The 14,327-nt window shown below is 46.2% G+C and overlaps 4 protein-coding genes across 7 annotated transcripts in view; 3 read left to right on the forward strand and 1 right to left on the reverse strand.

Moving 5' to 3' along the window:
* LOC128303300 (stress-activated protein kinase JNK) overlaps positions 1-14,327 on the reverse strand; it is a 284,621-nt gene that overhangs the window by 119,144 nt on the left and 151,150 nt on the right. The window lies entirely within an intron of this gene.
* LOC128303295 (ATP-binding cassette sub-family G member 4-like) lies at positions 2,608-4,852 on the forward strand. Its single transcript, XM_053040195.1, has 4 exons — positions 2,608-2,834; positions 2,901-3,925; positions 3,987-4,087; positions 4,149-4,852. Exons 1-4 carry the CDS (start codon positions 2,608-2,610, stop codon positions 4,647-4,649), a joined length of 1,854 nt encoding a protein of 617 aa, XP_052896155.1. The 3' UTR covers positions 4,650-4,852.
* Positions 6,652-9,229, forward strand: LOC128303297 (ATP-binding cassette sub-family G member 1-like). The gene is made up of 5 exons (XM_053040200.1): positions 6,652-7,150; positions 7,219-7,793; positions 7,862-7,957; positions 8,034-8,333; positions 8,442-9,229. The coding sequence occupies exons 1-5, from the start codon at positions 6,945-6,947 to the stop codon at positions 9,041-9,043; spliced, it is 1,779 nt and encodes a 592-aa protein (XP_052896160.1). The 5' UTR covers positions 6,652-6,944; the 3' UTR covers positions 9,044-9,229.
* LOC128303296 (ATP-binding cassette sub-family G member 4-like) lies at positions 9,967-13,415 on the forward strand. 4 transcript variants are annotated; one of them, XM_053040197.1, is made up of 6 exons: positions 9,967-10,013; positions 10,776-11,029; positions 11,098-11,672; positions 11,747-11,857; positions 11,934-12,230; positions 12,303-13,415. In XM_053040197.1, exons 2-6 carry the CDS (start codon positions 10,809-10,811, stop codon positions 12,902-12,904), a joined length of 1,806 nt encoding a protein of 601 aa, XP_052896157.1. In that variant the 5' UTR covers positions 9,967-10,013; positions 10,776-10,808; the 3' UTR covers positions 12,905-13,415. The 4 variants fall into 4 exon arrangements, with proteins under 4 accessions (XP_052896157.1, XP_052896158.1, XP_052896156.1 ...); XM_053040198.1 differs by lacking the exon at positions 9,967-10,013 and adding an exon at positions 10,260-10,328; XM_053040196.1 differs by lacking the exon at positions 9,967-10,013 and adding an exon at positions 10,536-10,633.

Below are 14,327 nucleotides of genomic sequence, written 5' to 3' on the forward strand. Positions count from 1 at the left end.
ATGTTCATAAAATTCCGTAAAACAATATCTCATTAATTTATGTGCAATAAAGAATGCATTCGTTTATTTCGTTTAGTCGAATGAACTCTTGTGCTAATCATATGTAATCTTAGCATACGTACTGGTTTACGAACATCCTTAGCATTTGCGCATGTGTGATGTGAGTCATCAGGATCAGTGTCAACGTTGCTTGCAACGGTATTGGGAGACATTTTTCAACATCAACATTTTGAAATTATTATATTGTTTGAATATAATATTATATCAATTCCATTCGTGGTGAAACCCATCCACGGCCTCCAATAAAATTTGTGCATGTTTGAATTTTTAAAAAAGTTTCCGGCCACTGACTACAACAAATTTTTGATAAAAAAAAAAATCATGTATATACCATAAATTAAACATTCTAAATATGACTCGGTTATGTTCTCATCTACAATGTTACGATATCTCATACCATGTTTTTTGTAAGTAATATTTTCTTCCAGCATTTCACGAGTTTACACCACCACAATGCAAACACAACACAACAATAACATACTCTCTATTCGTCCAGTTTCTCTCAAGAGTTTTATCCTCTCCAAGCTCAACTCACTTGAAGTGCGTGTTATGTATGTTGCACTGAACTTTCTCTTCCCATTTCTGTTGGTGTCGGTCGGTAAAGAGGACAGCATCTCGATCTTTGGTGCATAAAAAGATTTTGTTTGATTTGGGGTCAAGTTGTAACGAAAAGCAAGAGTGTTCCAACGAAACAATAAGAAACGCAATGAAAGATACGTGAATCTTTGTTGCTCCAGTTAACATTCAAGCCCCCTAAAAGAAATGATTAGCAACGAAGCTTAATTGAATGAGAGATCCGTGCGTTTGGACACATACACATAACGGTTGGTGCTATCTTGCTCTACGCCGACCGTCGATAAAGCGACCGCGGTGTGGATTCAATCAAACACATTCGGTCGCCAGCGAACGCCACTTCCAACCCAGCTCAGTGCCAAAGTCCTCCACATTCCTACGTAAACATTCGCGGCGAACCATTCGCGCCGCGCTCTGCTTATCAGTCAACCAGCTAAACCAGTGTGTACGACCAAACAGATGTTTGGACAATTGCCGGGTATGTTTGAGTAATTGTAGTGTCTTGAAGGAAATCGCCCTACCAATCCTGATTGCGTTTGATTCATACGCCACAGTTCTAGTGCAACACGCGTTGAGGTAAGAAGCAAGCCATCATCGAGCTAGACGTTTGCATCTGGCATAGCAATGTGATTAATATTTTCTGCACACTGGCAACGTGCTTGGAGTGCAAGATATAAGTAAAGTTAAGTGACTGCCGTGAAGTGCTGTGCTTTGAACGATCATACGACAAAGAATTAAATTGAAGTGTAATTTAATGGCGTGATATGACCCCGGGTGTGAAACGTAATTGATTCCTTCGCGAGTATCTTCAAGACAGGCGGTTTGCTGTGGAGTGAAGAGTGAGAGCAATTGAACGCTGTAACAGTTTGAGAGTTTTTGTGAGGGATATTTTAAAACATCTTCACAGTATGCTAACTATTATGCAAGCAAGTGGTTCGAGTGACACAGCGGAATATTAGTTTTTGGTAGAAGCTGTCGAAGCTGACCTTGATAGGAAATGCCGGTAGACGAATCGAAAAAAAGGTCCGGGTTCATCGGACAAAACATCACGTACGCCCAAATGTTATCAGCTAGTGATGGCTGGAGTAGCGATTAGCATAACCTTTTGAGTATACTTTCAAGTGCCTTTTTGTTAAGGCCGGCTGCTAATATTGGCCACCTTGTAGATTATATTTAGCCCATGAGATTGGCTTAAACAACAGGAAATACAATGTGCATGATGCCACCAGGGATGGAAGCTCTGTCGATCGGTCGATTTGATACATTGCTCGATAAGGAGTTTATGGTTTCAATGTTATCATTCCGGAGACGATAAGGACCGCCGGTGCATTGAAAGCAGAACAAGGTTCCCAACGTATTGGAAGACCACCTGTTTATTTGTGTTTTGTGTGAGATATCGTATTTTTGTTGATTCTAACTGTGTGTGAATTGAATTTGGTTGTATAAAAAGGTGAATTTTCTACGGTATTTGTTGAAAACGGTATTATTATAGTACCAAATGCAAAAACGACACTTTCTGCATACTTTCAGTTAATCTAATAAAATCCCATTCATATAATAGGTTTCCTTATGAGGCAAATTGTACGGCAGGATAATCGATTTGATCCACAAGCCAATGATTGCCTACCCCTGACCATAAAGTAAATCGACATACTTTATTTTGCTCTCGTTTAGTCGTAGCTATGTGTTGATCTTGATGTTACGGGGGGAAGGGGAATGATTTGAGACTTACTTGTATGTAACGTTAAGTATTGTTCCGATAAAAACCGGTTTAAAATGATGTATTATTACCCAACGTCCAGCTCTGTTGTAGAGATCAAGATGTAAAGTTCATGGACTATTAGTGTTGCACCTTTGATACCCTCAATACAATGCAATTTGCTTATTATCTTGTACTGCGCAGCTTCTACAGTATGAACTGTTGAGTTTGCGACAACAGCCGCCTCATCCCTTAGCAGCAGTAATCACCGTATCATGGGTACCGATACAGCTATCGTGGTCGAGAACACTAAAACGGTTGGTGCCCCATCAACGACACTCGAGTTCCAAGATGTTTGTTACCACGTTCGTCATAAGGATGGACAGAACAAGCAACTATTGAGCAACGTATCGGGAGCGTTCCGTTCCGGTCATCTAGCCGGCATACTAGGTCCATCCGGGGCAGGAAAGTCTACGCTCTTGAACATTCTCAGTGGCTTCAAGTAAGCATACAACCAATTCATCTCAGGTTTTAATACATAATAACCCAAATCTGTTGCACATTCCAGGACGAACAATGTGTCGGGTAATATACTCCTCAACGGTACACCGATTGATCGGCGGAAATATCGACGCGAGGTTTCGTACACACCGCAGGACGTGTGTCTGTTGGGCAACATTACCGTTACTGAAAGTTTGGAGTTTGCGGCTGACTTGAAACTCTCAAGCGACATCACAATGGTACAAAAATCCAGCATGGTAGGGGACGTGCTTAAGCTGCTCGGACTCTCCAAGTGCGCCAACAATCCGGTCGCCAACATATCCGGCGGCGAAAAGAAGCGCCTATCAATCGGGTTGGAGTTGATCTCGAACCCGAAGATTATGTTCTTCGACGAGCCAACGAGCGGGCTGGACATAATAGCCGCTATGCAGGTGGTGGCACATCTGAAAGATCTGGCAGTGAGTGGTCGATGTGTGATCTGTGTCATACATCAACCCAGTTCGAGTATCTTGCAAATGTTTGATGATCTGTACGTTCTGTCCGAGGGTCACTGCTTGTATCGAGGACCGCTCGGAAAGCTGGTGGACTCGTTTAAAGGCTGCGGGTTTGAGTGTCCAAATTACTACAATCGTGCTGATTTTGCACTGGAAATTGCGAGTCTCAAACATGAAGGGAACTTGCTGCAGTTAAGAGAACGCGCCAAGCAGCAAGAGATTAGTGTCGTAGCCGAGAAAACGGTGCCGAACGAAGGATCGAACTGCAATGAGAAGGATGCGATGTTAAAACCGGCTGCAGATGGAGACTCGCTGAATAGTACGGGAGACAGTTCGAGATCCGCAAGCGATCGTCAGTATCCAACCTCAGAATGGGGACAGTTTGTGACCCTTACCCGGCGCACAATGTTGTGTACGTTCCGTGATCTGCAGCTGACCAAGATGCGATTGCTGGCACATCTATTCGTTGGTTTACTGATCGCCGTTGTATTCTACAATGTTGGAAACGATGGCTCCAAGGTGCTCAGTAATGCATCATGTCTATTCTTTTTCCTTATATTTGTGTTCTTTGCCAACTCGATGCCTTTAGTAATGACATGTGAGTAGTGGGATGTGATCAAATAAGAGTCTCTTAAGTAATGTGCCTTTACATTTTACAGTCCCGCTGGAAACATCTGTATTTGTTCGCGAAAGAATGAACAACTGGTACTCACTCAAGGCCTATTACTTCTCAAAGTTGGTAGCGGACTTTCCATTTCTGGTAAATGAGTGTCTGTTGGTGTCTTTCGTCTTGGTTCTAACCGCTTCTTGAATCTTCGTAGATACTGGGACCCTCCTTGTTTTTAGCCGGTGCCTACTACTTAACTTCCCAACCGATGGAACTCGAACGCATCGTCATGCTGTGGACTATTTGCATCTTTACGAGCTGGGTTGCGCAGATGACGGGACTGTTGGCCGGCAGTGTTTTACCGCTGGAGCTGAGCGTCTTCTGTGTGCCGTGCTCCGTCATTCCGATGCTCATCTTTTGCGGGTTCTTCGTGCGATTCCGCGAAATGTTCGATTTTCTCATTCCGTTCACGTACATCGCTTACTTCCGGTACAGCTTCGAGGGAGCGATGCAAGCGATCTATGGGTTCGATCGGCCGAATCTACCCTGCTCGGGTGATTTCTGTTACTTCAGCAAGGTACCGAAATTTCTGGAAAGCTTTGACATGCTGGAAAACACGTTCGTGATGGACGTGTGTGGGTTGCTCGTATGGATCTTTCTGCTGCACGTGGCACTGTATGCCAGTCTCGCCTGGAGATTGAAGAGAACCCGATGATCGTCTCACGTGCTGAGATCTGAGGATCGACTCGGATTTGAGCGGCGGATCTTACCACACGAGGCATTTATATATAATAAGGTTGCATTTATTTAATCGAAGAACAATTATGCTTTAAGAACTAGAAATAGGTTTTAGCACTTTTGAAAACACTGTTGTTAATGTATACGAGGCATCTGCACTGCCGGACGCATAATGCAATAAACGGGAATCATTTTACACTCGCAAAATAATCTTCGCGCCATGTGCATTGACACGTGATGATTTTGCACGCCTATGGCATAACACTCCACTGTAGTATTAGCATTGTAAATAGAGTCAACATTGCTATTTTAAACAAACTCCCACCCTCACACTGACACCACATCAACGCCGCTGAGAACGAAACGAAACAAATTGTAAAAGGTGCATGTTAAATTTGATTATCAACAAGTGCATGCATGAGCTCGCGATATTCCATCCAAGTGTATGGTCACATTATAAATCGTTTCTACTGAGCCGTGGACCGTCTCGTGGTATGAGGCTTGTCGGGTTTCATCCCATCTTAATTCCGAAACACTCCACACGGTAGTTGACATTCCACTTCCACTGGTAAGCTTCTTACATAAATCTTCCGTCGTCCGTTCCTGCTCACCAAACAAAACTCCCTCAACTCCACCCCAAACAAAAAGCAAAACATCTTTATTCAAATAAGACAACCGAAGAGCGATAAGTGATCATTGGTTGAATGACTCACTCTCAAACGTTTCGGCAGCGGACGGCGAGGCATGCGTTTGTATAAATTTCTTCGATGAATTCTCAAATAACTAATCCCCATCCGTACTTGGGGAGAAGGTCGTTATTTAGCGAAATAAAAAATAGAAACAACCGGAGAGAATGAGCGGATAAGACCAAACACACCCATGTGCCATGCGGACTACCCTGTTTGGAATCGGGTGATGTGATTCTTGGTGGTCGGCGGGAAACGGTGGAAAATCTCACCCTAGACGTCCCAGCGCGCCCCCGTCCCAGCACACCACAAACGAGTGTGTGAGTTTGTGGCCACATGTGTATGGAGCGCGCTCGTGTCTGTATGAAAATGGCCGTAGAGAAAAATGAGCGCGTGTGTTTTTGAATACCACGGTTTGAGAGAACGCGCGTTTCGAAGTTTCACGCTGATGCCGAAAGTCGCGCACAGGAACGCATTTATGCTCAGTCAGCCAAGTCGCTCCGCGGTGTTCGCTCGCGCGATCGTCTCGATTGGGGTTTCGGAACGTGCAGGAGTTGATCGATATCGGGAGTTTCACGGGGGTTGCGTTCCAGAAGTAAGTGGAAGAAACAAAGCTAGTTCGTTGTTGTCTGGTGTTTGCGATTCGTGAGGAAATGAATTCTAGCTTTTAAAGTTGTTGATCTGCGTGTGCAACTAAAAGAAACCTGATTCGCCATGTGATCATATTCGAGTTCCAAAGTTTCTGTGTGATCTCGTCATGCCGGGCTCGCATTTGTGTGGGTGTGTGCGTGCGTGCGTGCGTGAGTATGGGTGCGCACATTGACCCCTTCGACCCCATCAACGTTGAGGTTCGACGAGCATAAATTGATCTTTGTTAACTGATGTCTAACCTCCCGGAGACATTTGGCGGTTCGTACATCAGTCAGAACGCAAGAACAGACAGAAACCGTGAACATTGGGTTTCGTGTGTACTCTTCGATCACCGATAATTTGTTGTCCAAATTGGATGCAAATGGAAATTGAAACGAGGATTGCGTGAGTTGCATATAAGAACACCCACGGCAGGAAGTCCAGCTGCGCGTTTTGCTGGAGAGTGTTCTGCCCAACTACCAGATGGTGCTAGGCTTCAAGATCGCTAATGCGATCGTATCGTGACGTCATGCCGGTGATTTAATGAGCTCCATTAAAGACCTCCGCATTCAAGAGAGACAAAGAGACAAAGAGACAAAAAGAGACAAAAAACATAAATCGAAAAAGAGATGGAAAAGTGAGAGAGTAATGCGTGAGAGCAAAATAATGAGAGCACTCGGGAGCACACGCATGATCGCGTGGATCAGGTGGATTTTGACAGATCTCGCACCGGTGACGTCACTTTGCGCTGGTGTTTGTACCATCGGATCACGCATAATGTTTACAAACATTGCCGGTTCATAAAACGTACAACGGCGCTTATGTTTATACGAGTTCCTCGCCTGCAGTTCGGGTGTAGCACGTTACTTTGCGCGTTGGCTTTGTTTACTACAAACAATTCAGAGGGGTTTCTATACCTCCCTTTCACATTCTGTTATTTTTCCAGCCACTAAAACATGAGCTCGGACGAAACGGTGGAAGTGGTTATACCACTTGTGAAAACTATAACCAACCTGACCTTTCGGAACTTGTCGTACGCCGTGAATCAGAAGCACCTGCTGCGGAATATCTCTGGCACCCTCAAGTCCGGTAGACTGACAGGAATTCTAGGACCATCTGGGGCCGGTAAATCGACACTGTTGAACATACTCAGTGGTTTTAGGTAAGCATGAACAGTCTAGTCGTTGTACAACTGTCCACTAACGGGTCTTTACTTAAAAACCTTTGTAGAACACAAGGAGTTAGTGGAAAAATACTGATCAACAATGAGACGATCGATTGTCAGAAGTATCGTCAACTAGTCGCCTACACCGAACAGGATGTACCCTTACTACAGAATCTGACTGTTCGAGAAACGCTCCACTATGTGGCGGATCTTCGGCTGTCTAAGAACGTTTCCTACATCCATAAGACAAAGATCGTTAACGACATTGTAGCCCTGTTAGGGCTCCAGAAGTGTTCCCATAGTCAAACGAAAACGCTGTCCGGAGGAGAACGGAAACGACTCTCCATCGGGTTGGAGCTAGTGTCGAACCCGAAGATTATGTTCTTCGATGAACCCACCAGCGGACTGGATAGTGTGGCATCATATCAGGTGATCTCGTACATGAGAGATCTTGCTAGGCAGGGTCGGTGTGTTGCCACCGTGGTACATCAGCCCAGTTCGGAGTTGCTCGAGCTGTTTGATGATGTGTACATCGTGGTGGACGGAAGGTGTATGTATCAGGGATCGTTAGACGACCTAATACCCACGCTAGAGGAGGTTGGATTCAGCTGTCCTCCGTATTATAATCGAGCCGATTTTGGTACGTGACGGTTGGCGTTGTAGAATTGATTGGAAATGTTAATAAGATGCGTTTTTATTTTATTCCAGTGTTAAAAATAGCATCTCAGAGAACCGACGACCTGGACAGCGTGGAGAAACTGATAGCGCGTGCTGATACCGCCATTAACGGATATTTGGAGAACGGTAAGCAATTGGGTCACCATGAGCGATAACAAACGTAATTAATGATTCTGCACTTGCTTCTCCATATTTCCTGCAGATTCCACTAATATGCAGGAATGTACTAATCTGCTGGCAGAGAGCAAAGCCACCTCCCAATATCCCATCGCTTGGTGGAGACAGTTTGTGGTTTTGGTTCGTCGAACAGCATTGTGCACGATTCGGAACATCACCCTCACACGGTTCCGCCTGCTGGGCCACCTGCTGTTCGGACTCACGATCGGTAGCGTGTTCTACAACGTGGGAGATGACGGTGCCAAAGTGTTATCTAACGTGTCCTGCCTCATTCTCCTCCTCATGTTTATCGTGTTCGCCAACGCAATGACCGTGGTGCTGACGTGTAAGGGAATCTCGTCCAGACGGGCATGCAAATATACCGCTGTCCGTAGTTTTATTGCAAATTGCTATGATTGATCCGTATTAATCAGGCGCCTCTGTTTGATTACAGTCCCGCTCGAGATGGCCGTATTTGTGAGGGAGCACAAGAGCAATTACTATCCGGTGTCGGCTTACTACTGCTCGAAGCTGATTGCCGACTTTCCGCTGATGCTTGCCGGTGTAAGCTGTTTCCAGCTGATCGTGTACTACCTGACGGGGCAACCGAACGAAACGGAGCGTGTGGTGCTGTACTGGGTCATCTGCGTACTGTTTGGATGGTTGGCACAGATGTACGGCATGGTTGCCGGCAGCATGTTCCCGCTCGATGTCAGCCCGTTCGTCGTGCCGGCTTCGGTCATCCCGGCGGTAATGTTTTCCGGGTTCTTCATACGGTACAACGAACTGCTAGCCGTGTTTAAACCGCTCACGTACGTCAGTTACTTTCGGTACGGGTTTGAAGGTTTAGCGCAGGCAACGTACGGCCTGTACCGTACGCAGCTCGGCTGCAGTGAAATCTTTTGCTACTATCGGAAAACGAGCAAAGTGATGGAAATGCTGCAGATGGAACAAGACCGGTACTGGTACGATGTGGTCGGTTTATCGGTGTGGATAGCCGTCCTTCACATTCTGCTGTACGTCAGCCTGAAAGTGAGACTACGTCGTAACCGATGATTGCTGCCGGTGCAGTATATTCACCTTTTTATCTTGTAAAGAACTGAAGCTTGACATTGAATATTTCAAGGATTGTTAGAGCGAGTTACGAGAAAGAAAAAAAAAAAACATACGAAGTCAAACCGGTATACTGGATTAACCGATGTATATCTCAGCAATATAGAATCACCAGTAAGACAAAACAAAAAAAACCGTACCCCAGTAATTGTAGCAATATAAAACGTTCACTTAAAACACTCGCTTGTTTTTATTCTTTTCCTGTTAACCGTTTTACGCGTATCTCGATCGACCACGCTTACGTCGACCAAGGGAATGATGATATTCGTCATTTTTTATGACAATCTCCATGCAAAATGTGGACGTTGTTAGCACCCGGTTTCGTCAGGCTATGTTTTTAACACACTCGTCCGTTCACTTAGATTTGCGCATGCAATTAGAGTCTAGACACGCTGCGCTCAATCCAGCGAGCGCGTAATTTTTCGCGTCCATACCTGTAGCGGTCGGTTTTCTACTGTGTCTCTCTTAGGTAAATTTTACATACGGTACCGCAGTTCACCTAAGTTCAGCGAGAGTTTTTCAGTGCGGCAGAAGGTCGTTTTATCAAGGGTTGCTGCAGGCTTCCCCTAAAACGCAGAGAGTGCCTGGTGACCTCCACCAGTTGGCGAGCAGTTACCGGTGTGCGAGCATCGTTTGTTACAGTTGACCATGTAGTGTTGATTTTCGCGGCATCACAGGCAACGTCGTTATCAGAGAGACTGACTGCTCATAAGCATACCGTGCGTATGTGCTAAAAGCAGTCGTGTAAGTGTGCATGTTTCGTTATCAAACTATCCAAAGTCGTTGGCGAAAATACATGGCGCGATGCGTTTAACTTCACAATCCAAGAACGTTGCAACGTGCGACCGGTGGCATTAACACGTTCTCGAAGGTACTGCGGAAATAAAAAACCAGCCCCCGTGGCAGATATACGGTAAGTATATCGGTACATTGGCAATGCCATGCGTGAATCACGGTGATTGGTGGATCGCGTACTATTCTTCCACGATCGCTGGCTGTAGCAGTGCTGCAGTAGGTAGTACTAAAAATCCCCCCCAAAAAGAAATGCGCGCTTACTGTCAGCGTGTAATTGTAATCCCTGCTCGGCAGCTGCAATAGACCGGTTTGATCCGTTGTCCGACGCCGGTGGCGAGCAGTGCAGTTTGTCACGTCAGTGTGCGTCGGTGTCGGTGAGCGCGGGTTTGAGAAATGGGGGTGTTGGGACGATGAAAAGCTGCGATGCAAGCAGGTATGTTAAATATCAACCAGCCAAGTGACGTCAAAGCTGCAACAATCGCCATGCCTAGGTGCAGTGACTATTGCGGAAAACTTTCAATAAATTTAATAGAAAAATGAGTAGCTACAGGGTGGGAAGATTGGTTCGCGAATCTCGATCTCGCGACCTAGCGAAGATGAATGTACGTGTAGATCAGTTCAGTTGAGACTAAGGTGCCGTGTAGACTGGAAGCTCGCTGGCTGGTGGTGCCGGTGTACTTTAGCGTTGTAATCTATCTGTGCTTTGTGTAGTTGATCTTCTGCCGCTGAGATAAAATAGTAAGGTTCTACACTACGCACAGTACCGAGTGCAAGTGAGCTGTGGAAAATTGCACTTCCAGGAATTGTGCCTGCTAGATAGCTAAGTGTGCGTTCCGCTGGAATTGTGTATGACGCGATCTCCATCTCCGGTCTTTTGCAGCATGCAATAGGGTGAACTTGCGAACGCACCAGCATGGATGTAGATAAGAACAGCGTCGAGATAACGATACCGCTGATGCAGACCGGTACCAACCTGCACTTTCAAAACCTCACTTACCAAGTCCGGCAAAGAAAGGAGCAGAAACAGCTGCTGAAGAACATTTCGGGCACGTTTAGAACCGGGCGACTAACCGCCATCTTGGGTCCATCGGGTGCCGGCAAATCGACGCTGTTGAACGTACTCAGTGGCTTCAAGTAAGCGAACCAACGCCCTGACTGCCTCTCGCATTTACTGACGGGTGTGTCATCTTCCCTCTTTCTAGAACGCAGGGCGTTAGCGGGAATATAATTGTCAATAATGAAATCATCGACCGTCAGCGGTATCGCCAGTTGGTAGCGTACACCGCACAGGATGTGACGCTGCTACCCAACATTACGCTACGGGAAAACTTGCACTACGCGGCCGATTTGAAGCTAGCGCATGAGGTGTCCGTGGCGCACAAGGTCAAGATCGTGAACGATGTGATAGCGCTGCTGGGGCTGCAAAAGTGCGCCCACAACCAATCGCAGCTGCTGTCCGGTGGCGAGAAGAAGCGGCTTTCGATCGGGTTGGAGCTCGTTTCGAATCCGAAGATTATGTTCTTCGACGAACCGACCAGCGGGCTGGATAGTGTGTCATCGTACCAGGTGATCTCGTACATGAAGGATCTCGCCCGCCAGGGACGCTGCGTGATAAGCGTGGTACATCAGCCGAGTTCGGAGCTGCTGGAGTTGTTTGATGACATCTATGTGGTGGTGGATGGACGCTGCATGTATCAGGGATCGTTGGATGATTTGATTGCGACGTTCGCTGAGGCAGGATTTAACTGTCCGCCGTACTACAACCGAGCAGATTTCGGTAGGAACATGATTTTTTACTTTGCTTCATTTATCCAGCTTACCATGAACATCTCATCTCACCTTTCGTTAAAGTGTTGAAAATAGCTGCCCAATACGACACAAAATGCGGCGAGGTGGAAAAGCTGATGGTAAAATCGGAAAAGTCCATTACTGCTGCCATGAATTTAGGTAAGCCGCCTAAAGGTAGGCAATCGCATGACACTCACACTGGAATATGAATATTTGAATGATCCGTTAAACGGTCCGGCTCTCTTTGCAGGTATACAGCCCGAGTTCGAATCGAGCGAATTTCTAGTTGAGGGACGCGGTCCTCAGTATCCGATTAGCTGGTGGAATCAATTTACCACACTTACCCGGCGCACTACATTGGGCACGGTTCGCAACCCATCGCTGATGGGGTTACGATTTTTTGGACACGTCTTGTTCGGGCTTACGATCGGATTCGTGTTCTACAACATTGGAAACGATGCGTCCAAGGTGCTCTCGAATATCTCCCTGCTGATCGCGTTCCTAATGTTTATCATATTCGCCAATGCCATGACGGTTATTTTGACATGTAAGTACGACCAGTGAAGATCCGGTGCGCTCCATCTACGGGCGGTGATAAATGGCATTTGATTTGTTCTAGTCCCAATGGAAATGGCCGTATTCGTGCGGGAGCACAAAAGCAACTACTATTCCATCTCGGCGTACTATTTCTCCAAGCTGGTGGCGGACTTCCCGTGGATGCTGGCCGGCGTGACGGGCTTTCAGCTGATCATGTACTATCTCAGTGGTCAACTGAATGAAACGGATCGTATCATTATGTTCTGGGGCATATGCGCGTTGTTTGGGTGGCTTTCGCAGGTGTACGGTCTGATCGCTGGTTGCTTATTCCCGATCGAGGTTAGTCCATTCATCGTACCGGCATCGATTATTCCTGCACTGCTGTTTTCCGGGTTCTTCATACGGTACAACGAGCTGTTCGACTTCTTCAAGCCACTCACGCTGGTGAGCTACTTCCGTTATGGGTTCGAGGGTCTCGTACAGGCAACGTACGGTCACAATCGGACGGAGTTGGGCTGTGAGGAGATCTTCTGCTACTATCGCAAGACTAGCAAAATTCTGGAAGCACTACACATGGAACCCAACCGCTACTGGACGGATGTCCTGGGGTTGGGCATTTGGATTCTGTTCCTGCACATCGTGTTATATCTCAGCCTGCGGTTACGGCTACGATGGAACCGCTGAGCTCAACTCCATCATATTTGCAAAGTAAATCCCAACAGAATCCCGCTTGGATTCTGAATGCACATTCAGAAGCAGTTCAGCGCAATGGTAGAGCTGATAATAAGCAACCAGCTCAACACGTTCCTCGCATGACGGTGTAGCACGGAATGTTTCATCACAGTGGCGCTGCAACACACGATCTTATTTGCACAACTGCTCGGTGATATTTCATCGCAAGGGTGGCGAACGGTAGAGTGTAGGTATTAAATGAATAATTTGTATAATATTATCCATGTCAATAGCCGCTCGGAAAGGGTGAGAATGAGAAGGCGTACATAGAACGCAGTTGGAATAATGTGTCAGCTATTCCCGCTTTAATTAAAATCACGTCATTTTTTTTCTACTATACGAGCAACGTGTAAACAGTACTTAAGATGGTGGTAGATCGATGAAGAATAAAAGCTTTTTATAAACAATTCGTACCTCCTGGATGAGGTAGGAGCTAATAAAGCATGATTTATCATTAACCGTTTATGTTTGGCTAACTTTACTAAAATTTAGAGCACATGGTAAGTGTGTTCATCGAGCAGTTTATTTTTGTTACGACTTAATGTTTCTTCCCAGAAAGAAAACCCACCCCGTAATCACCGAAGATCCGACTGTGCGTCTGAAGCACGCTCAATTAGCTCACCTCTCCAAAGCGTTCCATCGAAAGTGATTATGATGCCTCTTAAGTCGGCGAAACGGAATGGTGCAAAAAATTGTATATTTGTCTTGATGTAGCAACGGCAGCATCATGTAGCGCCACCGATCGATGCTTGCGGCTGAACAGCAATCCGTCTGTATGACCTCTAGTCGATGGCTATCTAGAGTGAAGATGCTGTGTATTGGCAAACCGTACGGTTGAAGATCGGTTCGATACGTTGGCCAACCATTATCGGGGCCTGGTTGAAAGCACACCAAGTAAAGGGCAAGAGGGTAAACGATTGTGCATCAAATGAACCGCACTCCATGTGGCCCGCAGCAGCAGATGTTTTGGTAAAGCCGCCCCGGTTCTTCAACACTATTTGGGCCACCTTTTTGCAGCCACCTCAGCTGGAATGGTTGGAAGGGGTGCACAAAAACAAAACAAAAAAAAATACCTGCAAATCACGAGCAATGCACACATTGGACGGCGAAATCCGGTTGCAGATGAATTATTCTCGAGATCGTGCAAGATCGAAAAGCAAAACGTGTCGAGTGCGGGAGAAAATGATTAACCCCGCTCCGGGGCGAATTTCACGATTCATTTTGCACCTGTTACCCATCCTCCCATGGGGAAGATACATCGTTCCCGGATCAGTCATCCGTGATTGTTATGGATTGTTCTGGCTGGTCAGATGCAATTGCATGCAAAAGAAAACGTGACCATCTTCGCCGAACAATTACAGACCTTGTCCCTTGC

Source organism: Anopheles moucheti, chromosome 3 (assembly GCF_943734755.1).
Source record: "Anopheles moucheti chromosome 3, idAnoMoucSN_F20_07, whole genome shotgun sequence".
Taxonomy (NCBI): Eukaryota; Metazoa; Arthropoda; class Insecta; order Diptera; family Culicidae; genus Anopheles; species Anopheles moucheti.